Here is a 26,052-nt window from a genome sequence, read left to right on the forward strand (position 1 = left end):
CATTGACAAAGAAAACCTTAAGGTTCATGCCTGTTTTGAAGAGCGCGGTTGAATGTTTGCATCAGTAAAGCTTTTCACTGTTGTATAGATTTTTTTTTGTATACTTGGTTTGGTTTTTATATTTACTGTATTTGCTTTTTCGGTTCTGTTATCTTAATGATTGTTCTGTTATATGATAAACGTTGTAAATAATAAATGCTTGTTCTATCATTCTATGAAATGCAGTGCAATGTATCATTTGAAATATATGGACAAGATATGAGTATGCACAGAACTAACTAAATGAATAATCAATTAAAACAAATATTAAATAATATACTTAAATACACTAATATATCAATTAAAACAAATATTAAATAATGAACTTAAATACACTAATAGAAAATATGACTTTTTATACCACATATTTAAATACATTCATGCATTTAATTAGTATGAAGTTTTTTAATTATATTTAGTCGAGTGCAGATTTGTATTTGTACTTATTGTAGTTGTCCAGCAGATGATGCTGTTTGTGTCATTAGGATATCCTTACACCCCGCCCATCGGACGTCCAGCCCCGCCCACATCCGACCCCGCCCCATTCCGCGTTCCGCAGCCAGGGCCTATGGGGCGGAGGAGGGGTCGGACGTCCGACCCCGCCCCATTCCGCGTTCCGCAGCCAGGGCATATAGAAGAAAAGGGCAAGGAAAAAACACTTCTAAAACTAAAAGGTAAGATCCAGTGATTTGAGGGATTGTCTGACAAACACACATTCTCTCTCTATTGCTTACACACACACTCACACACACACTCTCAGAGACTCTCTCACACACACACACACACACACACACACACACACACACACACACACACACACACACACACACACACACACACACACACACACACACACACACACACACACACACACACACACACACACACACACACACACACACACACACACACACACACACAGTGTACCCGCGACTGTTACAATGAAGGCTCGCTAATCAGCTCACGGTATATAGGTGTGGATAAAGTGCTATTTTTACAAGTGGGTAGTGGACCTCACCTCCTCTAGGAGGGTCCTCACCTCCTCTAGTGGGGAAGATTTTTTTTAAAATACTGAAGTTAAAAGCATCAATCTGGTGCACTTTGAGAGCCAAAATGAAGAGATCTATGGATATACAGTATCTCTCAACATACATATGTAACAGAACTGTAAACAGATTTTCTATTTCTTTATAGATATTTTACAAATCACTCCCCTTTTAAAACACACCGTTTGAGACCCACTGAGATAACTAGACTAAAGTTAACTATCTAAACACTGAGTCCTTTACTTCACCTGAGCTGAGGTTATCTGAGACTCTCAGTCTGACAGGAGAGAGTTCTCCCTCCACCTTGTTGTTGAAAAAGCTCCTTATATCCGTAAGCTTGGATAGCTAGCACCAGATGCTAACCACAACGATCTCCGGTAGATACCCACTTCTCCACTGGTGCGCGAGCTCTCTCTCTCGCTCGCTCGCTTGCGCACGCACACGAAGAAGAAGAAGAAGAAGAAGAAGAAGAAGAAGAAGAAGAAGAAGAAGAAGAAGAAGAAGAAGAAGAAGAAGAAGAAGAAGAAGAAGAAGAAGAAGAAGAAGAAGAAGAAGAAAGAAGAAGAAGAAGAAGAAGAAGAAGAAGATAGATAGAAGAACCATGTGATCACCTAGTTGGTCTGTTTGTCCGCGTTATTACATTTGAAGACGATTATACATCATCATTATCATGGAAGGGAACGACCGAAGGTAATAAAGTATGTATTATGCAACCCAGTAGACATTCGCTGCCAAGTTCCGACCTTGTAAGTTGTCTGTATGGCCGTACCAATAAGTTAGCGCAGCATGCTTGGTCTTGAAATGTTCGTAAGAATCCATAGATGTAGAATATCTACATTGTTCATCTTGATGTGTTTTTAAATTCTTACAAACCAACTGAATCGATCTGCTTAAACAAATAACAACATTTGATACATGTAGACTCTGATTTGAATGTATTCCATTTTGTGTTCTTCCTCAGACACCATACCATTCTTACTGAGGGAGAAGAACCTGTGCCCCTACAGTCCGCCGATTCACCTTTTTATCAGTGCCCATTCTGCTCTTATAAGACTGCAGAAAGGCATTTGGTGATTAAATACATAAAAAATCATGCAACGGTGAAACATAAAGGTCAAAGCCAATGTTAGGGCATAACTTGAACAACAAACAAAATGCATGTGAACAGACAACATACATATGTATATATAGGTACTTTATTTATCCCAAAGGAAAGTGATGCACAAGCAAGGTAGAAAGATACATATTTAAAATACTAGTAAAGGGTAAAAGTAAACAAGTAGAAAACTGAGGTATTACCTTTATACTGGTGTACAGCAGAAATAGCCTTAAATATGCACTGTAAATATACTGCATCTATAAGCATATAAGCACTACCAAAAAGAGCTGCAAACTATTGTTAACTGTCAGCCACTGTCAGTTGCAGCACACAAAGGTTAAAGGTAGCATATAATAATGTTAAAATGTGCAACAAAAAAGAGGAGTAAAAGTAGCTCTTTTTTTAGTTTTAGTTTTTGAAAGTAGCTCTCATCCTAAAAAAGGTTGGAGACTGTTATAGAACGATACATTTGACAATTTTAAGCTTGAACAATTAAGCTTAAGAGGAACAGGTGGGGCTTGAAAAGGCCAACCTGTTCAAAGTGAGGAATGACATAAAAAGTTTGAGAACCACTGCTGTAGGAGAAGCACCCCTTTATAAGTAGTGTTATGGCGGCATCTCAGTGGTGCTCTGCAAAGAATATGGGAGATAAAGTCATCCTGCCGCAAATTCTTTCCATGGCCCCACTGGACAGAGAAGCAGCTCTCCATAACCTTGGTGAAGCCAGCAACCTGCGGGACGAAGACAGCTGGGAAGACAGGATGGACCCATTTATGTTCAGGTTCAAATTTGAGTCGGACTATTTAATGTTTTTTGAGCAGTGCATTGACAAAGAAAACCTTAAGGTTCATGCCTGTTTTGAAGAGCGCGGTTGAATGTTTGCATCAGTAAAGCTTTTCACTGTTGTATAGATTTTTTTTTGTATACTTGGTTTGGTTTTTATATTTACTGTATTTGCTTTTTCGGTTCTGTTATCTTAATGATTGTTCTGTTATATGATAAACGTTGTAAATAATAAATGCTTGTTCTATCATTCTATGAAATGCAGTGCAATGTATCATTTGAAATATATGGACTAGATATGAGTATGCACAGAACTAACTAAATGAATAATCAATTAAAACAAATATTAAATAATATACTTAAATACACTAATATATCAATTAAAACAAATATTAAATAATGAACTTAAATACACTAATAGAAAATATGACTTTTATACCACATATTTAAATACATTCATGCATTTAATTAGTATGAAGTTTTTAAATTATATTTAGTCGAGTGCAGATTTGTATTTGTACTTATTGTAGTTGTCCAGCAGATGATGCTGTTTGTGTCATTAGGATATCCTTACACCCCGCCCATCGGACGTCCAGCCCCGCCCACATCCGACCCCGCCCCATTCCGCGTTCCGCAGCCAGGGCCTATGGGGCGGAGGAGGGGTCGGACGTCCGACCCCGCCCCATTCCGCGTTCCGCAGCCAGGGCATATAGAAGAAAAGGGCAAGGAAAAAACACTTCTAAAACTAAAGGGTAAGATCCAGTGATTTGAGGGATTGTCTGACAAACACACATTCTCTCTCTATTGCTTACATACACACACTCTCACACACACACTCTCAGAGACTCTCACACACTCACACACACACACACACACACACACACACACACACACACACACACACACACACACACACACACACACACACACACACACACACACACACACACACTCACTCACTCAATCTCTCTCACCTACACGTTCTCACTCCCATCCCGTCACATATTGACGGACGGTCAGGGCCCCTCCCCGTCACTCTATTACGTACAGGGTACCCCTTGACCGTCAGGCTTCTACGGGCAGGGCGTCCCATAGACCTTCATATACCACGTGATCAACAACAATGGCCGACCTTCGTGTTATTCTCGGTGGAAAATGCCTATTTTAAGGTTCATTTGGCCATTAAAATGCGTTTTGATGTCATTTTATGCGATTAATATGAGTTGTTATTTCTGATTATTTGTGCAGTAGATGTACATGTTTAGTTGGCTAGTTATGACGAAGATTAATTCATGAATGTGTACACATTCATGGTTGCTATGGACGCTGCAACAGCTCCCAGACCACGTAATCAACAACAATGGCCGACCTTCGTGTTATTCTCGGTGGAAAATGCCTATTTTAAGGTTCATTTGGCCATTACAATGCGTTTTGATGTCATTTTATGCGAGTAATATGAGTTTTTATTTCTGATTATTTCTGCAGTAGCTACATGTAGGCCTACATGATGTTTAGTTTGCTAGTTATGACGAATATTACTTCATGAATGTGTAGACATTCATGGTTGCTAACGTTTTTTTGGTGGAAATGTGTTTTTTCACAGCAAAGTCACCCTCTGTACTTGGACTTATTGGGAGAATCTAAAGGCAAGAACATCCCAAATATTCATTTAGGTCTTTATTTTAGACCTTTAGTGTTGCCGTCTGTGAGGAAAATAAATGGGGCTCAGAGCCTCAGGATACTGAAATCTGTATTTTTTAAATCTTTTTTTCCTTCTAATTTGTTATTCTTTTCAAAATAACACACTGTTATTTACTCACCAATAACACACAATTATCTTTGCTTTTATTTATTGGTTTAATTCCATAATCTCGGGCTTTTTTGGCATCCGTCGTATTTTCGTATTTCCCATATTTAGAACTTGCCAGTATTAAACTGTATACATCCCTGGAGGTTTAGGGAATTGGAAACACATTGGTGTCTATATACAAGTGATTGGAATATGATATATTAGATAAATAATTTGTAAATTGCAGCCAGACTAATGTTGTGGATGTTGTTTCAAAAGTTCAGGTGTTTAATAGTCTTCTGGCCTGTGGGCAGGAGCTCCAACAAGCCATTTAGGACAGAGAGTGAATACACATACTATACAGAGACGCTGTATGAGAAACCAATGTGAGTTTGGAAAATTGCACAATATAAATCTATTCTAGTAGACCTCAACAATGGAATTACGATCAGTAGAAATGGCCATGTCATGGGACCTTTAAGGTTAACCTGGTATTTTCACTCCACTACATTTATTTGAGTTACTTTACAGATTTGGATTAATGATGTGAAATATAAACAACCCTTAAATCAGACTTTAGTTACACCTGAGTAAAATTCAGTGAAGGTGATTGTCAAGTGCCAACAATCAGGCGAGATATTTGGTGCTTGAAAAGACAAAAAATGTATCTGCAGATCCCTATAAAGCATATTCATTACTCGTTATTCTCTAATCATTCATTAAAAAGTGTATATAATGGCTATGTTGCACATCCCTTTCAAGATTTTCAAAGGTTTGACATATCATGTACACAACTACGGTGTAGTTATGCAATGAATGAAAAACTTGGGTCGCAGGTTCCTCAACAGTGCATTACAAGACATCTATCAATATGTGTGTACCTCCACCATTAAACTGTCATATTCTGCACATTTCTTATTCTATCTACATACATCTTATAAGAGTATAATAAATATGTATAATATCGGTTAAAATAAGTGCTTCAACATAGTTAACATTGCAGGAAAGTTGATAGTCAAGTCCCAAAACAAACCATGCAATATATTAGACTTTAAGTACTTTGTCAGGCTTAATATTTATCTGTAGATACCCCCAAAGCTTTTTGCTTACATTTATTTAAAAGAAGACCTTAACCTAAAGTATCATTTAATGTTTTAATAAAGCCAAATTAGTTTGTCTGTTTTGCACATCCTCCTATTAATATCTTTGTACATCCGGCACTAAATTATTTTATTGCAGAGATCATTTACAGTATCTTCTTGATATTTTCTATTCAATATTTCTATCATTGACCTTCTACTTTCCCCCTAATTTGTATGAACTGTTAATATTGAAATGTTTTCATCAAATATAACACATTCAACAAAACATGCAGCAAACCTTAGGCAAGGCAAGTTTATTTAAATAGCACCTTTCAACATAAGGCAATTCAAAGTGCTTTAAAAAAAATGAAAGACATTAATAACAAGGCATTTAAAAACAGTAATTAAAAAGCAACACAATCTACCTGCATTGCATTGACTCTAAACGTGTAATAACGTGCTTTAACCAGTAGGTGGTTTGGGTTAAAAAGCTGTCAAGTTTACAGTATTAACACAATCAAATATACTGCTGTTTCCGGTTTAGTTTACGACGGATATATTTTGTTATTCACAGACCACACATATTGTTTTGATATTTGTAACACACAAGCGATGGAAAAACCCACAGCAACACAGAAAAGATGGTCTTAACATGACCCAGCTGTCTAGCTAATAACAAATAATAATATCAAACAAAATATTACGATTAACTTTATTGTGAAATTAAAACAGTAGTGCTGTAGCGACGCGTCGACGATGTCGACTTCAAAATATCGTCGAAGACATATTTCCGCGTCGACGCGTCGCCACCATAGACTGTATATATGGTCGCCCCACACACGTGGGTCACCCAAAGCAACAAGCAGTTCGCAATCGCACTTCTAACACAATGGAGACTGAAACGGCTACCACCTCCTCCTCACAGGATTGCGCACGAAGCCCTCAAACGAAAACATCTCGCCCTAGGTCTTCAAAAGCATGGGAATATTTTAAAGTTAGTCCAAAACGCAAAGATATTTATATATGTATATCTCATGAGACTGCTGCTTGACCGGAAGCAGCAGCTAGCTGTGGTGGCAACCATTAGCAGCTAGCATTTGCTCTCCGATTTTTACATAAAAATGGAATTATGGATTATAAATTCAATAATTTTTTTATACATAGACGTTAAAAACCTATGGATTAACCGATTCAGCCGCGTTTTTTCTCATTTTAATGCCATTGAACACGTATTTTGATCAGATTGACAGCTACGGCGGTGAGACGATCTCCCTAGAAGCTCTGTGAAGGTACGTGTTGTGATGACTGTATTTGCTTCCCCTGTCGCGAGTCCGGATCACTCAGTGATGATACTATGTACCTACATAATCTGTGGAGTCTCAGCTTTAATCGGATATCTTGTATGTGCAGCTACGATAAGTAATAAGGGTTATCTTGAGTTCTGTGCCAATGTCCGTTAGCATTTTTCGCTCAGGGGTCATTTAGATAGCATTTTAGTTTGCTTCTTATGAGACTTGTGTTTTGTTTTGTGTTGGTAAACATGGTTTGTATCGTCAGTTAGCTGAGATTATTTCCGTTAATCTGGTATAACACATTAATAGGTTCTTAAATATTAAGATCCCCTGAGACACAGTATCGTGAAAAATTTTTTTTTTACATTACTTTTTTTTACATTACGTTTTTTATGAATTGAACAACAGAAAAATAATCGTTCGATTAGTCGACTAATCGATCAAATAATCGCCCGATTAATCGTTTTCAAAATAATCGTTTCCCCCCAGCACTATAAAACAGAACGGTAAAAGAATAGTTTCCGGTCTATTCTGAGGCCCAATCTCTGTAGATAAATAAAGAACTAAGCCAGATGAGTAATATTGAATGCAGCCAAACCATTTAATACAATGCATTTGTGATGACTTTCAAAGAGTAAAGTAAGCACTAGCTGAATAAAGTATGATTTTTCATATGGAATACAGTCGGAGGTCAACCAATCACAGAGCTTGAGGACTAATCACGGGGTTTGAACAAAGCGCATGGTGTAGTCTCAAACGATAGCTGAGGATTATGGGTAGTGTAGTGTCTTCGGCCATCCTAAACAACCATTTGTTTCTCAGAGTCGAAGGGGAAAAACACAACCATTGTACACAATTTAAACCAATCAATGTTGTGTAATTAACAAGGATAATCTGGTGTTTTTGAGTTGATGAGTAGTGAAGATATCACTGTAAAATCAATCGACAGTATGGAGAATACTTATTTCCGGGAGTAAAATTCTCCTCGATCCAACGTAAATGGACACTCACATTGCCTTTAACTGCCGCCGACATGGACCGATGCGGTGCTTCCCTGAGCGTCAAATACCGCCGCCGATGGGAATACATTGCAATCAGTTGAAAGCTCTTTGCATCCGTTTATGAAGCTGAAGGAGACTCGGTGCGTCACAACTGCACGCCAAAGGACCCTGACCAAGCGTCGCTGTTGCACTATCAGGGAGTGAGACTGTGTTGGAAAATTGTGTAACAATGTTAATCCAGTCAGACAGAATTTTCTCATGTGTAAACGGTCATAAGACGTATTCATTGTCCTCGATCAGCTTCTGTTTCCATGTGTTCAGCTGAGCTGCTGATTGGAGGCTCTGCCTCTCTGTTATCCTCAGTTTCAATTTCATTAAGCTGTGAGGACTGACGACCAACACACTTGTGTCTTTTGAAATCACTAAGCCATTTAAATATTTTGTCACAAACGTTGCAGCTGTATATTTCCTCTCCTGTGTGGACTCTCATGTGTTTTTTTAAACCTCTACTCTGTGAAAAAGCTTTCTTACAGACTGAGCAGCTGTGTGGTTTCACTCCTGTGTGGATTCTCATGTGTTCCTTTAAGTTTCTATTCTGTGAAAAAGCTTTCTTACAGACTGAGCAGCTGTATGGTTTCTCTCCTGTGTGGACTCTCATGTGTGTATTTAAATTTCTATTCTGTGAAAAAGCTTTCTTACAGACTGAGCAGCTATGTGGTTTCTCTCCTGTGTGGATTCTCATGTGTTCCTTTAAATGTCCACTCTGTGAAAAAGGTTTCTTACAGACTAAGCAGCTAAAGGTTTCCTCTCCTGTGTGGACTCTCAAGTGGTCTTTTAAACTTCCACTCTGTGAAAAAGCTTTCTTACAGACTGAGCAGCTAAAGGGTTTCTCTCCTGTGTGGATTCTCATGTGTCGATTTACATTTCTTTTCATTGCAAAATATTTGTTACAGATTGAGCAGCTGAATGGTTTCTCTCCTGTGTGGACTCTCATGTGTTCCTTAAAACTTACACTCAATGCAAAAGATTTGGTACAAATTGAGCAGCTAAAGGGTTTCTCTCCTGTGTGGATTCTCATGTGTCTTTTTAAAGTTTCACTCAATGCAAAAGATTTGGTACAAACTGAGCAGCTAAAGGGTTTCTCTCCAGTGTGGATTCTTATGTGTCGCTGAAAATTGCTTCTATATGTAAAAGATTTTGTACACACAGAGCAGCCAAATTGTTTCCTTACAGCACTACGGCTTGAATCACTGACAGATTCTTTATTTTTCAGTGAGGTTGAGTCTGACGCAGGTTCTCTGGTCTCCTTCCAATCAGCACTGTCTTCAGTGTCAGGTTCAGAAGAGTCTCCAGTGTCAGGTTCAGAAGAGTCTCCAGTCTCGTCCTCAGATCCAGAAAGCAGTTTACAACCAAAGACTGAGTTCCTGGTAGGTTCTGGTCCTCGAGGCTGTGAGGACTGAGGTTTCTCTTTATCATTTTCACTCTTCACAGGAGTGAAAGTGGACTTGGTGATATCAGCCTCCTCCAGCTCTTGAAGCTGCTCTCCCTCCTGACTGATACTGAGTTCCTCCTTTTCTTGCTTAATGTATGGGGGGGACTCTGGGTCCTCCTGGTCCAGACTGGTGCTCCACTCCTGCTGGTCAGGGAGAAGCTCTTCTTTAACCACGACCAGCAGCTGGACGTCTGCAGGAAACAGGAAACACACAGCCAGAAAAAATTGTTAAGTGTTAGCATTTAAACATTACATTACATTACATTGCATTTAGCTGACGCTTTTATCCAAAGCGACTTACAATAAGTGCGTTCGACCAACAAAATACAACTTGAAGAAAACCGAATCATATAAGTACATCAGGTTTCATAGAGCAAAAATATTTCAAGTGCTACTCAACTGGCTTTAGAAAAGCCAGTCCTTTATTAGTATAAAAGTGCTTCGTTAATAGTTCTATCGCTCGAAGTGGAGTCGAAAGAGATGAGTTTTCAGTTTGCGCCGGAAGATGTGCAAGCTATCTGCCGTCCTGATGTCAATGGGGAGCTCATTCCACCATCCTGGAGCCAGGATGGTGGAATGAGATCTAATCATCATTCAAATGGGAGACATTTTGCAGCCCTAATTGATGCCTTTGTTTTCATACTTTCATATCATCTTTCTTAGTCCCGCCTATTGTGTATTTTTGCCACAATGTAAACAATGAATTGTATTTGGGATCTTTCACAGCTACACTACGCCTATAGAATGGTAATACTCTGTTACAAATGAAAATCCTGCATTTAAACCTTATTTAAAGTGGACCTATTATGCTATATTTGAAACATATATTGTAGGGCCATACCTATACAAAACATGTCTGTGAAGTGTTTTGCTTAAAATACCAAACAGATCAACCATTGTAGCCATGCCTCATACTGCTCATACCCCTCTATTCCAGCCCTGTTCCAAAAAGGCTGATTCTGTTTTAAATGGAACAGCTGCTGCTAGCCACGCCCCTTTGTGGCGTCATGCAGCTTTCCCCTGCTAAGAGAGTTTTCTACTGGGAGAAACTCGGCTAAACGCTGCTGTGATGAAATGCCATATTATGCTCCAAACCACTTCAAGCATTATTTCTGAAACAGTATGAAGCTCAAACGTTTTCTCTCTCGCAGGGTTTACCGCAAGGACACATATTCTCTCCAGTACAGCGTTAGCGATGCTTGCTAATGTAAACACAGACCATATTACTCCCAAAACACGCAGCACATAGTTTGACAAGTATTTACCGCTATAACTGTGCCATTATATATATATATATATATATATATATATATATATATATATATATATATATATATATATATATATATAACAACTTTACTCTAAGTACCTCCTGCAGACATCCTGCTGAATACACAGACACACAGCTGCGAGAGGGGATTCAGCTAGACGACTGTATACAGAGACGATAGGTTGGGACCAGGGTTTCCTTTAGCCGGTAATTACCAGTTTTAAGCTGGTCAAACTTATAAAAAAAACGGTAAATTCAAAACCTGCCGGTCAAAATGTGCGGTAATAATTAGGGATGCTCCAATTGATTGGCCGCCGATCATTAACGGCCGATATTCACTCTTAATTAGGGTTGGGTATCGTTTGAATCGTTTCTACGATTCTGATTCCGATTTTACTTTTCGATTCCGGTTCTTAACGGTTCTCAATTCCGATTCTTTGAGGGGCAGGGTAAAAAAATGATACATGCTTCTTCCACCAAAAAAAAATTACATTTATTCGAGAAACTTTTACACAGGTTAGTTTACAGTAATATTCTCATTAATTAGTCTGTTTATATTCACTGCTATGTAACTGTAACCTGAGAACCACTGAAGCTACAACAGTGCAACAATCCAACTTTTAAAGAACAGTTCTTGTTGAGAAAAACAGGCATATCTGCCTTCTCAGGCATACCTGGAAGAAATGTTTGAACATTTTTAAGTAAAATGCTTCAATCTGGTGCACTTTAAGCAGAATTACTAGAGACTAGATCTAGGGGGTACAACTCTAAACACCCATATGAAAAAGATCGGTTTACATTTTAATAATTAAATAAGTATGTGAACATAACCAATAACGTACCATAGCCAATAACCCATAGCCAATAACAAATACATGGAACGTATTTTATTTTTGTTGTTCATTCATATCCTATTTTATTTATTAGGGGTGCACCGAATGGGAAATTCTTGGCCGAAACCGATACCGAAAATAGGAAACAGTTGGCCGAAAACCGAATGCCGAAAGGCCGAAAATGATTAATAGAAATATATATATATATATATATATATATATATATATATAATGTATACATTTTTTACCAATGTTGTTCAGCTACCTGATTATGGAAATAGACATGATTATGGCAAAACTTAACTTAAATAATAATCACTATTATGGGTCCATAAAACATTTATTCAGCACTTTTGAATGCATACAGTACATTTATATATGTCATGTATTATTGCTAAAAAAACATTATATCGCAGTCTTAGTGTCGCCAACTCGTTTCTAATATGCAAAGACAACAAATGCGTCTATGATGTATTTTCGATCAGACGAGATCTCTCTCCCCCGTCTGTGTGCGAGGGGGCGGGGCAGTTTACACACACGCAGCTGCTACATGCAGCGGAGCACACTGCGGAGATGGCGGAGAGAACGCGCTCCGAGGTGTGGTTAAACTTTACCCGTCTCGATGTGGAGAATACTTGTTACCATAAGTGCAATAAGAGTTTAGCATGTAAGCACGAGCAATTTGTCTAAATATTTAGCAAAAGTGCACCGCATGCAGACGGAGGAATGTACCGGGTTCGACCGTCTTTCTAGCAGCTCTGTAGCCCCATCCACGAGTAACGTTTCCACGTCAGGTATTATGTATGCTAGCAGCAACACACGGAGTTAACTACATAATACAAACATGGGTTAATGATTAGAGGAAACTGAGTTATTTAGTTTGTTAAAATTTCAGCTATTCTGTTTACAATCTGTCATCAGATTATTTAATACGATTTGTTAAAGGCTCAGGCCGGGCAATCTCATGACAAAGGTCAATGTCCCCCAATGTAACCGGGGTGAAAAGGGTGTTACATTTACTTAATTATGAAAGTTGTTACATCAAGGCCGAAAATTAGGATGATTGAGAGCTGTCAGCGCGGCGCCTCCACAGATCTGGCGCCCTAGGCGAACATGGTTACGCTGTAGGAAGTGTAGGTACAACGCTACATTTCCCGCCCCGCCGCAGTCAGGCTACGGAGAGCGGCGAGAAACATTTCCTCAGGCATCGAAAAGCGGAACCGAAATTCACATTTCTAAATGATGCCGTTGGAATCGAAAGGTTGGAACCCAACCCTACTCTTAAGAGTTTGATCGGTGCTCTCTATAAAGGCCGATCAGGAGTGCTGGATCTGATCGATATGGACATAAATGCGAGTGAAGTATAACCGGACGAGAGAGACAGGGATCAGAGATCCGATCAGCTGCTGAGTTTGACGGAGACACACAGCTCTACATGATCATCTGAAGCCCCGCCCGCTGTTTAGCGAGATGCATAAGTCTGATATTGACGGGCTGTCAGGAGAGAGAGGGAGGGAGAGAGGAAAAGAGAGGCTCAGTTTCTCCTGTGTTATTATTCAAATTTAATGTAAACTTTTGAATAATGTACTTCATCTACTAAAAGTAGTTTGAATGTAATAATGATGTTGTTGGTTGTTTGGGGAAGCGTATAATTTTTTGAAAAATGAATCTGAACTTTTCGATCCGTTACAATAATCATTAACTGAGTTTTAAACATCAGAATATCCGGTCATAGTCCGGTAATTACCTGCCAACGGAAACTCTGCTACACAATTCTTCTTCTTATTATTATTTAGTGGGAATGCTGATAACAGCATTCCAACTATCTGTTATTCTACAGACGAAAAGTTTATTATTCCGCCGGAATTTTGGCCCTCTTCTCCTCCTGCATTGAACATCGCAGAAACTCCGTTCTAACATCAAAACGTTCAGCTCGGTCGGGAATCGATGGCTATTACTTTTCTCATTCATAACTTTCATAATTCCAGAGATACATCCCATAATTCATCACATTTTTAACATTGAAGTCAATGGAGAAACTCTTCAGACTTGAAAAATATTCAAAATCTTCATGCGACTTCAACTGCTAACTGTTCCTTCATATTTTCACTCAGAAACCTCATTCCAACTTTAAAATGTTACACATCTGACATTATTCATGTAAAACAACTTTTAAATCTGATTCTTACTTTTAGAGATATTAAACATTGTTCAGACCTTGTTAAAGAGGTTTTCTTTCACTAGAGTGCGTGATGTCACAGCTAGAGGGTAGAAAATCTTGAGATTTGCCTTCATATTTTTTTTTAAAACTGCCATAATTCCCAAACCCTACATTCCTGAGACATAATTTTTCAAAAATAATTAAACAAAATGCCTCTTGAGGGCATGAAGTGACAAAACATTCAACATTCCTCCATTAAAGCCCATTGTAATTTCAGGCTGATATTTCCTCACGGCAGCAGCCGCACACCTTTAGTTAAACTGCCAAAAAGGCCACATTATTAACCCGAAAGTACACAAATTATACTTCAGATACTCAACTTCCTTGACATGCTTCATGTTTTGAAATTTCACAGATATCTGTTACGGTTCTTCCACAAAACGTTCACATAAGAGGTTTATCTCTCATTCAGAACAATGGAAACCTGTGATCTCTGCACACCTCATTAGCTCAAATAAACACCTGTGTAATGGAACACGATGATGTCATCACTCCAACTGACATGCTCAGAGCAGCAGACTTCAGATAGCAGTGTGCTAACAGTCCAGCCGTGAAGACATCTAAGGGACAGTTTTGAGATTTCTTCAAATGCCGTTGCCATGGCAACACAATGCTTGCCTTGAAACACGGTTTTCTCATAACTTCAGTGAAAATACTCCAAACAGCCCAGAACTTCACAGGTTTGGTAACGATGCAGCCATCAACGCATCTAAGCGTAGTATGGGGTGTCATCAAATGCCGTTGCCATGGCAACAGACCACTCGCCATGAAACACGATGTGGCTGTAAGTCCAATCGTCCCCCAATCTTGACTTGTATATCACCGGTCCATGCCTCAACAGCTCTACGCCAAATCTGAGATCTCACCATATGCCATTTCCATGGAAACGCTTCCCTCGCCATAAAACATGATGTCACTATAACTCCTATAAAAATGTTCAAAAAGTGCTCAAACTTCACATGTGTGCCAACAGTCCAGCCGTGAAGACATATGGGACAGTTTTGAGATTTCTTCAAATGCCGTTGCCATGGCAACACAATGCTCGCCATGAAACACGGCTTTCTCATAACTTCAGTGAAACTGCTCCAAACGCCCCAAAACTTCACAGGTTTGGTAACGATGCAGCCATCAACACATCTAAGCGTATTATGGGGTGTCATCAAATGCCGTTGCCATGGCGACAGATCATTCGCCATCAAGTTAGTTCAGAAGTTTACAGTTCAAATATTCTGCTGCTTTTCCAAGCCTTTTTACTTTCTTTTCTTCTCTCATCACACATTCAAGCCCCCAGTGTTCATGTATCATTTCAATCTCAATTCTTCACTTTCTTCTTACACATTACATTTAAGCATAGCAATTCAGCATCAGTTATTCAGCATAAAGCATTCCCACTAGCAATTTCTTCAGGAATTGCATTCTCTAGTTATTATTATTATTGAAACATTTCGAATTTGTCCAGCAAGAAAAAATCCTAGCGGAAACCCTGGGTGTGAATGTCACGTGTGCCAGAGACGATAGGTTGGGACGTGTCAAGTGTGCCAGAGACGATAGGTTGGGACGTGTCACGTGTGCCAGAGACGATAGGTTGGGACGTGTCACGTGTGCCAGAGACGATAGGTTGGGACGTGTCACGTGTGCCAGAGACGATAGGTTGGGACGTGTCACATGTGCCAAATTTCACCAATGACGTCATAGGAGCCAAATCCTGGATCTGCTCATTTTGCACCCCCGTTCATTTGTGTTTGTTTTAGAGATGTGGGTCTTAGACTGCTGCAGTGCTCACATGAACCAAAACAGAAAATAAGTGGTGGGGACTAGTGTGAACAGATACTAGAAAGGTATTGCTATACCCTGCCGTTTAAAACGTTATGATTCCTCCATTTCATTAGTATTGGTACTTTAACCTGTTAAGCCCCAAGCCTGTTTTTCAGGCCTCAGGCTCGAAAATGACATTCCCAGAACAAATTAGCATAACTTCACTTCTAAAAAGGGGTAAATTAAAAATGTTTATTCCAAAGCAATGATAACCCTTTGAGTTGGATGTAAAAAAGTCAGAATCAATATAAAATGTTTTTATTTTAAATGAAATTCAGATTAAACATAGTAAAGAAATGTAAATTATAGTGTCCGTCCAAAAAGAAAACATTACTTATAGTGAAAACCATCCTTGAATTATGAGATAGTAGACTAAAAGCTTTAGGAATCCACACTATAACATATAATAAGTACCCTGTATCAAGACTGATGCAAAACAAGTGACATTTTACCTTTTTAGAGAGGTTTAGCAAAAAACCCACCTTTGGGGTCATTTGGGTAGATTTGCCGTTTCTCTGGAACCCATTGGTCGATTTTGGTGATTGACTCTTTTGAACCGTTAGAGCCAATAGATTAGAAGGGGAAGTTCCACATACACACACGTTACCATTGAGGATTGAGTGTGACGCACACGCAGTCGAAAGCTATGTTACGCTCTGAAAACTGAAACCTAGGCTCAAACTAGTAACTATGAAGATGGATTATCAGTAATCATTTCAAAGTGACACAAACACATTGGATTAACCATTGGATTAACCTTCAGCAGCGTTTTTATCGTTTTGATGCCATTGAACACAACTTTTGATCAGAACAACAGCTAAGGTAAGAATATCTTGTGAAGCTACGTGTTGTGATGTCTGTTTTCGCTTCCCCTGTCGCGAGTTCGGATCGCTCAGTGATGATACTAATATGTCTGGAATCTCAGTTTGCTAATCGATATCTTATTTGTGCAGATCTGATAAGTAATAAGGGTATTTTACCTTGAGTTCTGTGCTAACTGCGTTAGCATTTTTTCGCTCAGGGCTAATTCAGAGCCTTTGTTATTACTCTTGTGTTTCATTTAGATGAGCATGCAGATGAGCTTCCCTGAGACGGTTTCTGACAGTTTGTGCAGAAATTCTTTGGTTATGCAAACCGATTGTTGCAGCAGCTGTCCGAGTGGCTGGTCTCAGACGATCTTGGAGGTGAACATGCTGGATGTGGAGGTCCTGGGCTGGTGTGGTTACACGTGGTCTGCGGTTGTGAGGCCGGTTGGATGTACTGCCAAATTCTCTGAAACGCCTTTGGAGACGGCTTATGGTAGAGAAATGAACATTCAATTCATGGGCAACAGCTCTGGTGGACATTCCTGCTGTCAGCATGCCAATTGCACGCTCCCTCAAAACTTGCGACATCTGTGGCATTGTGCTGTGTGATAAAACTGAATATTTTTAGAGTGGCCTTTTATTGTGGCCAGCCTAAGGCACACCTGTGCAATAATCATGCTGTCTAATCAGCATCTTGATATGCCACACCTGTGAGGTGGGATGGATTATCTCTCGGCAAAGGAGAAGTGCTCACTATCACAGATCTTTTCAGATTTGTGAACAATGAGAGAAATGGTTATTTTGTGTATATAGAAAATGTTTTAGATCTTTGAGTTCATCTCATGAAAAATGGGAGCAAAAACAAAAGTGTTGCATTTATATTTTTGTTCAGTGTAGAAACATAGATGGTCAAACAATCAATGCAATTATTAGCAGTATTTAGTAGTTAGTAGTGCAAAAAATAAAACGTAGTGGCAGTTACGTAATTGCACGTTATCATAGCATTATTAATAATATAATTGCACATAGTTATATATAGCAGCGAGTGTATTGCAGTGATGGTAATTATATTGATATGTATATTGCACAGTGTTGGTGTGGAAGTTCTTAGTGCCAGCGTTTCTGACAGGGGGGCGTCTTGCCGTCATTTGACGCCCTTATTCAGCTCGGGACGCCCTGAACTCCGGCCAAGGGCATCCACAAATATTAATAATTTGAGAGATCGAGAGTTTTTATCGCTTGAAATAACTTAAAGGAAAAAGGACAATGACATCCCTCTGTTGGAGGGGCAAAGGAGTCTGGTGGGATTATTTTCGGAGTATTGAAGATCGTTTCCCCGACATCGAAGGTGCCTGCCACAGGACAACAACACGGAACGTGTGCGATTTAGACGCGATGAGCGGGGGGGGGGTTTTTAGTGGAGCACGCGCGTGAACTGCGAGTGCCGGAGCCTCGCAGCGGCGAAACTGAGGCTCCGTGGTAAACTGTGGTAACATGAAGAGACGTTTGGGAGCCGAAACAGCCGGCGCTTTAAGAGAGCCGAGCCAAATGATCCGGCTCACTAACGTAAAAAGACAGTATCTATAAGGGACAGCTCAAGTCAACACCCCCCCCCCCCGCTCTCGGGTGGACGCCCTCTCAGCCCTGGTCTGGCGGAAACACTGCTCAGTGCCCTTTACTTCTCCCATGTTTTCCCCTCAAACTGTGGGTTTTTCTCTGGAAGTTTTTCCTTGTACGATGTGAGGGTCTAAGGACAGAGGGTGTCGTTTTTCTCATACTGATATTCTGAACAATCTGTGTTGTTGTATTTGCTGTAAAGTGTCTCTACTCTAGGCTAATTTTATTATATGTACAGCACTTTGGCTCGACCAAAAATCGTTTATAAATGTGCTATATAAATAAAACTTGATTTGATTTGATTACTTAAGGGTGAAGAGTGAAAGAGTTGGCTGAAAGTGCTCGGTAGGAAACCAGTGTGGCATGCAGGGGGTGAGACCCGTTGTCCAGTATGCTGAGAAGTTTCCTCAGCATTCTTCCCTCCGACACCACTGCCAACGACTCCTGATCCACTCCCAGGACAGAGCTTGCTCTCCTGATGAGCTTGTTGAGTCTGTTGGCATCACCGAGTCATAAAACATCTGCAACATGCTGCAGACGTTAAAAGGACCTGAGTGTCCTGAGGAAATACAGGCGACTCTGGCCTTTCTTATATAGGGCGTCAGTGTTTTTACTCCAGTCCAGTTTATTGTCTATGTGGACACCCAGGAACTTGTAACTGTCCACAATGTCCACATCCATGCCCACGATGGTAATTGGGCTTGGGTTAACCACTAGCTCCTTAGTTTTTGTGACGTTGAGCTGCAGATGGTTCTGACCACACCACTCCACAAAACTGTCCACCACACTCCTGTACTCAGCTTCCTGATCTCTGATGATACAGCCCACAATGGCAGAGTCATCTGAGAATTTCTGCAGATGGCAGGACTGTGAGCAGTGTCTGAAGTCTGATGTATAGACTGAACAGGAAGGGAGAGAGGACCGTGCCCTGAGGAGCTATGTTACCCACTTTTCAATAAGGCAGACAGGTGAGCTCTTCTTTGGGAGCCCGTTGCACTTATTAAGGTCTTTGTTACAGATCTAACTTTGAAGACACTCGACAGACCTATTTTGCTGCTGCTTCGTTCACTTCAAAACACTCTCGCTCGCTCTACCATGCACACACACGTGCCACCGCACCCCCCTCTCTCTCTCTTAAAGGGATAGCGATCTGACTCGACATGACCCTAATATCATAACTCTTGCAGGGCTCAACGCTAACTTTTAAAAGTGGTTGCCAGGCTGGCAACCAGGCATCAGCTTTTGGTTGCCAAAACTGAAAATACTTATATTTTAAATAATTCTTTTTTAATTTTTTTTTTATTAGTCAATGTATTGAACATGTCAGAAACAAAACACACAACAATAATAATAAATATTCTTTTTTTTCTTCTCACTCATAATAATAACAAAGTACAAAAAAATAAAACAAAAAATACAATAATAATTCTCAATAATTAAGATACATCAACTTAATAATGAACATGTGACTAGTGTTGTCACGATACCAACATTTTGGTTTCGATACCGATTAGGGTTGCCAGAAACTGACCATGATCAAAACCGATTATTCGGCAGCCCTGGCGAATAATAATCGATTATTCGACCGACCCCCCCCCCCCCCACCCGCGGGAGAGAAAAAACTCAGACAAAAGGAATTCCGTTGTTTTCTTTACTGGAACATGTTTAACAGTACAAACAACAAACATGCAAGCATGTCATCACAACGACGTGGCCTTGAAGTGAAGTTGGTAATGGCCGGCTGTGCTGCGTCTTTCTCTGTAACCTCTTTGGCGTGCTTCGCACTCAAATGTGAACGCATTGTTGAGGTTGAGCTGTGATAGACCAACGTCTTTTCGCAGAGCTTGCATTTAACTTCCTTTGGACTTGTAAGTTTGAAGTAGTTCCACGAGGAGGAACTCTTTTTACCTGCCGCTTTGTTCATCTTTAGCCGCACGTGTGAGGAAGAGGGGGGGTGGGGGCGGGGGCGGGGTCGGTGTGTGTAGCGTGCTGCAGCAGCAGTCTGCTCTGCATGCATGCTTCCTCCAAGTTTACAGTAAAACAAACAGGTGGTGTGACCAATGGCCATTTACAATTATTAATACCATTAATCTATATTTTGGTTGAAACATAACCAAAAAAAACATAAATAATAATAAAAAAATATATAAATAAAATCGATTTTTAAAAATAATATTCGATTATGGAGACTAATGAATATTCGAATAATCACTGGCATCCCTAATACCAAGTCACGAATTGCGATTCCAATTCTTTTTCGATACTTTTCTTAAAAAAAGGGAAACTGTCTTAAATGTAATAATTGTGCTTTATTTCACACCAGAACCATAACACAAACGTTTAAACAATGAGAACAATAAATAAAATAAATGACAATAATTCGTATTAAATCAAATTAAGCATAATCTCAAACTACTTTTGGCTCCCTTGGTTTGCAGGGATCTAAAACATTTCGTACAGACAGGCCTCGTGGTGTCCGTAGGCTTGCCCTCGCTGTAAGGCTGCTCGATTATGGCAAAAATCATAATCTCAATTATTTGGATCAATAATTGATGTCAAGATTATTAAAAACGATTATCCATTTTTTACTATCCAAAATGTGAACAGTATGTTTTAACAGTTGATTACCCTGAACTTGAAGTATAATTCAACTGAAAAACCAATACAAATAAAAAAGTAATTTGAAAAAAAAGTAATAATGATAATAAAGAAATAATCGTTTTAAAATTTGATTACGTTGTTTTCGTAATCGTTGCAAGCCACAATCGTAAATGCGGTTAAGATACGATTAATTGAGCAGCCCTACCTCACTGTCAGAGTAGCGTTGCACGGTGTACCGATACTTGAAAGGTACTGCGATACCCTGCCGTTAAAAATGGTACGATTCCTCCGTTTCATTAGTATCGGTACTTTAAGAATGACGGGGAAAAGTACTCCGGTGAGAAAGCGTCGTTTTAATAAGAGCCGTGTGTGTTCAGCGCTCTGCTTCCACTCCCTGCACTGCAGCCATGCCTAAAGTCCCGCCCCTCTCAAGCACGTTCTAAGTCCCTCCCCTCTCTCGTGCCACGCGCTAGCTGCCAGAGCATGTGAGAAAACGAGAAGCATGGCTGCAAGTGGGAGTGCAGCTGCCGCTGCGCCTCGGCTTGTTGACAAAAAAGACACCAGAAGCGACATTTGGAAGTATTTGAGCTATATCTCTGACAGTGAGGGCAAGCCTACGGACACCACGAGGCCTGTCTGTGAGAAATGTTTTAGATCCCTGCAAACCAAGGGAGCCAAAACATCAGACTTGGCTAAGCACCCCGCCGACCGGAATCCAGAGCTGTTTAAAGAATTTAAAGACAGACAGGTTAGCGAATGTGATAGATAACATAATTACATCATGCTCAAGCCCTCAAATCTAAGTCAAACAAGTGTAATTTATTTTGTGACAAACGAACGTTTTCGTAGTTTGACGAGGCAATTAATGGCAATGATAACCGTCTAATATGGCTATCTTTTTAGCTAACTTACCAATGTGGCCAACATCTGCAATATACATTTTGTCAATAATTATTTATATTACTGTACTATTACATGTTAATATAAAAAAAATTATATTTTATAAAACAAAAAAGTTGTTTGAGATGATGCTTAATTTTATTTAATACGAATTCTTGTCATTTATTTTGTTTATTGTTCTCATTGTTTAAAAGTTTGTGTTATGGTTATGGTTCTGGTGTGAAATAAAGCACAATAATTACATTTAAGACTGTTTCCCTTCTTCTTCTTTTTTAAAGTATCGAAATCGCAATTCTTGACTTGGTATCGGTATCGAAACCAAAATGTTGATATCGTGACAACACTATGTCAGAGATATCGCTAAAATACTTCCAAATTTCACTTCTGGCGTCTTTTTTGTCAACAAGCCGAGGCGCAGTGGCAGTTGCACTCCCACTTGCAGCCATGCTTCTCGTTTTCTCACATGCTCTGGCAGCTAGCGCGTGCACGAGAGAGGGGAGGCACTTAGAGTGTGCTTGAGATGGGAGGGACTGCACGGCTGCAGTGCAGGGAGTGGAAGCAGAGCGCTGAACACACACGGCTCTTATTAAAACGTTGCTTTCTCATCGGAGTACTTTTCCCCGTCATTCTTAAAGTACCGATACTAACGAAACGGAGGAATCGTAACATTTTTAACAGCAGGGTATCGCGGTACCTTTCAAGTATCGGTACACCGGGCAACACTACATGTGACACAAAATAATGTTCAAATGCTTTACAATAAGTAATTAACACAATTATTTGAAACTTGTCCACCCTCAATTGCTGGTATACATCATATACCAGTAGTGCAGCTGTTGTTCTGTTCTTCACAGATCACTGGTTTCTTGGTCATCTGTTGTATCCCTTTCAAGTTTGGGTTTCCTTGACCTTTGTGCTGATCCCCACCATAGATCCATTGGCCCTTCAGCATTGAAGTCTTGGATTGGCCAGACTAATACATTTCTAATGTTAAATAAATGAAAAACATTCACGGTTAATTATTAATTCTGTAAATTACCTTTTTAATACGTCTAACTATATTTAAAATGTGTTACATTTTTATAGAATTGATTATATTTGTATGCCAACATTTGCCTATGGTAAAGTTTCGTTTTGCACTTTTATTTTGGTAGTAATAAGATTGGGACTCTTATTTTTGAAGGAATTTTTACCGGAAGCAGAATGTACATTTATATTTCGCCTCCCAAGACTTTACACATTTCCTCTTTGCTTTTCGTTCGGGTTCACCTTGCACTTTATCAGTTGAATCACCTTGAATGTTCGTTTGAGATGTTGACTGAACTTTTTACCCCACAGTCAAACAACTTAATTTGCTTCGCCATTTTTTGTAAAACAAACACACGGGGCAAGCGAGTAAACGTGCATCGCTTTCTGGCTCCGTAATCACACCAATGCACGTGCAACTTTAGTATCAGGTTCCGACTGGTCACTACAATAATTAAATATCACTCTTAATACAACAAATAATTAACATTTATCTATTTTGGGGTGCACATTTTGCTGTCCTTATTTCTTTGTTAAAAACTGGTTGCCACTGATGGAAACCAAAGGCCAAGTGGTTGACATTTGTTCTGAATGGTTGCCAATGGCAACCTGGCAACCGTTACTTTCGAGCCCTGTCTTGTAATTTCACCTTGAATGCCATTGCTTTAAACATTTATTTTATTATTGTTCTCATTGTTCAAAAGTTTGTGTTATGACTGAAACATTTTTCCAGGTTTGAAATAAAGCACAATAATGACATTTAAGACTGTTTCCCCTTTTTTAATAAAAGTATCGAAAAAGTATGAAAATCGTAATTATTGACTTGGTATCGGTATCGAAACAAAAATGTTGGTATCGTGACAACGCTAGTGGGGACAGAAACATGGAGAAAGGTACCAAACTCTTATTTTAAATCATACTTTTTTAATTAGCAGAGGGCCGATTCAAAATGGCCAGCAGGCCGCATTTTGGCCCCCGGGCCATAGTTTGGACACCCCTGGTTTAAAGTGTTAATTAAGAGTAAAGGGAACAGACCTGCTTGGTGTATCCGAAGCTGAGGCTGTAAAAAAGCGTCCAGTAGTTTCTGAAGTCTCTCGTTCTCCTCTTTTGAACGAGACAGCTCCTCCTCGTGCTCTCCTATCGTTTTTTCAAACAGAGCAAATATATCTTCAGCAGCAGCAGTGAGTCGCTGCTTCTTCAACGACAGCAGCATTTGGACTCTACTCATGTTTACTATATCGCCTTTTCCTGCAAACTCCGTTAAACAAACCGTTTCTCTCTCCATTAAACTCTCAATCTGACTAGTGTTGCCGTTTCAAGCTAGCATGCTAAGCTAGCTCCTATAGTCCGAGGTAAACGCTCCAGAAAAAAGAGCAGAGAGTCCATTCGGAGGTGTATCCAGACCCGACACACAGATGATGGATCAGTAGTGCTGTAGCTCACACGCACTTTCTCAGGAACACACAGAGAGATAGAACCGTAGCGACTAGATGCCTCATGGATCCAGGTTAGAAAGAGCTTCTTCTTCTTCGGTTTTTGACGGATTGCAAACAACTTTAAAGGTGCATACCGCCACCTACTGTACATGAGTGTGAATGGTCATATAATTCCATCTCTTAACTCACTACCCGCGGCTGCGCCGGGACCACCGGCTGTGCCAGGGCCGTCCGTTATGAGCTCATAGTCCGTTGCGCCGAAACCGCCCGTGGCTGCGCCGGGGTGGACTGCCGCGCCAGCCGCCGATGCGCCGGTTGTAATGGAGCAGCAGGTGGCTGCTGCTGCTGCTGCTGAGGGAGGGGTGTCTCCCACGGTGGCGGCCGCTGTTGCTGACAGCAAGAGAAGGGTCTAGCTGCGGCCGCGGACAGTACACGACGGTACACGACACGCCCACCTGACACGACACTACGGTGGCTGAGAGGCACTACCGTGCATGGCAGATTAAAAGCGAATTGACCACACTACACGACACGCCCCCTACACGACACGCCCACCTGACACGACGGTGGCTGAGAGACCGTACATGGCAGATTAAAAACGAATTGCAAATGTTATTGTAGCATTTTAAGCAACTCTTAGGCAAATTAATGAATAACCTATCAATTTGAGAACCCCTTATCCCATTTTGATGGTTGACATCTCATTTGAACAGTGAAAGCCAGAATGACAGCAGGGGTGAATTTTATTTTATAATTTTGCAAAAGTCAAAGATATGTTTACTGTATATTATAAAATAAAACATGCTTGTCATGTAGGCATACTGGAGATGGAAAGGCTTTAGTTAGTGTTGAAGCTGAGATTCTTACCGTTCCAATGATGTATTAATAATAATTGGATACTTGGATTTATATAGCGCCTTTCATGAGACCCAAGGTCCCTTTAAAAAGAAGAACAGGAGTAGAAACAAACATAACAAAAGGCAGTCAGACAAAACAACAAATAGATTTGGGGCCAAAGGCCTTGGCAGACAGATGGGACTTGAGGGCCCTTTTGAAGGCGTCAAGCGTGGGGATGTTGCAGATCTCCGCAGGGAGAGCGTTCCAGAGAGTGGGGGCTGCCATACTGAAGGCTCTGTCCCCGAAGGATCGCAGGTTGGTGCGGGGGGCCAGAGTCTGAAGACCGCAGGTTCCTGGGTAGGGCATGTGGGAATTGTATTGATTTGATACAAGCAAGCCAGTGTTTCATTGTGTACTTTCAACTACAGTATATGGTCCAGCAAGTTCAGCATTCACTGTGATGTATATAAAATAAGACACTGATACCGTTTTCCTCAATGAACATTTATTGAACAGAACATCATATGGAAAATCAGAGCTGGTCAACTTAAAAAAATATTGACCTGCAGGAGTTTAAAGCCTATTTAAAAACTCCTCTGAATCTTTCACAAGTCCTTCAGCCTTTGGTGTGCTTCCTCACTCATGTTCTTGGCGAGGTCATGAGAACAAAGTTCCATCTCACTGATAAGACAAGATGGTATAAAGAAGTCATATGTAATATTATAAAATCACATGCATCAGGGGTTGTACACTTTAATGTGTCCATTCACTAACCGACTCTTTAGGAAGGAAGCTGTAAGGCCTCTTGTTATAGGAGTGGTCCTCATCAGTGACCAGGGGCATCAGACAGTCAACCATTATTTTGACAGTGCTTTACATGCACGGTTTAACTCCTCCAAAAATGATCCAGGCTCGATTTAGAATGACACAGTACCACACAAAACAAATGTTGCATGTACCATAAGTTCTATGTAGTATGTGTTTTAGGAGTAGTAACCCACTACCATGTCTGTGAGAATCCCTTCATCGTGAACAATAGGTGAATTGGTGGCCAGAGGGCTGTACGT

The 26,052-nt window shown here is 40.1% G+C and overlaps 1 protein-coding gene across 1 annotated transcript; it reads right to left on the reverse strand.

Annotated features, from left to right (window-relative positions):
* Positions 1–7,727: 7,727 nt before the first annotated feature.
* On the reverse strand, positions 7,728–24,539 carry LOC117561007 (zinc finger protein 2-like). The gene is made up of 2 exons (XM_034238170.1): positions 23,748–24,539; positions 7,728–9,814 (listed from the first exon to the last, which is right to left on the reverse strand). The coding sequence occupies exons 1-2, from the start codon at positions 23,995–23,997 to the stop codon at positions 8,415–8,417; spliced, it is 1,650 nt and encodes a 549-aa protein (XP_034094061.1). The 5' UTR covers positions 23,998–24,539; the 3' UTR covers positions 7,728–8,414.
* Between the last annotated feature and the right edge of the window lie 1,513 nt (positions 24,540–26,052).

This window comes from Gymnodraco acuticeps, unplaced genomic scaffold, assembly GCF_902827175.1.
Source record: "Gymnodraco acuticeps unplaced genomic scaffold, fGymAcu1.1, whole genome shotgun sequence".
In the NCBI taxonomy this organism is placed as follows: Eukaryota; Metazoa; Chordata; class Actinopteri; order Perciformes; family Bathydraconidae; genus Gymnodraco; species Gymnodraco acuticeps.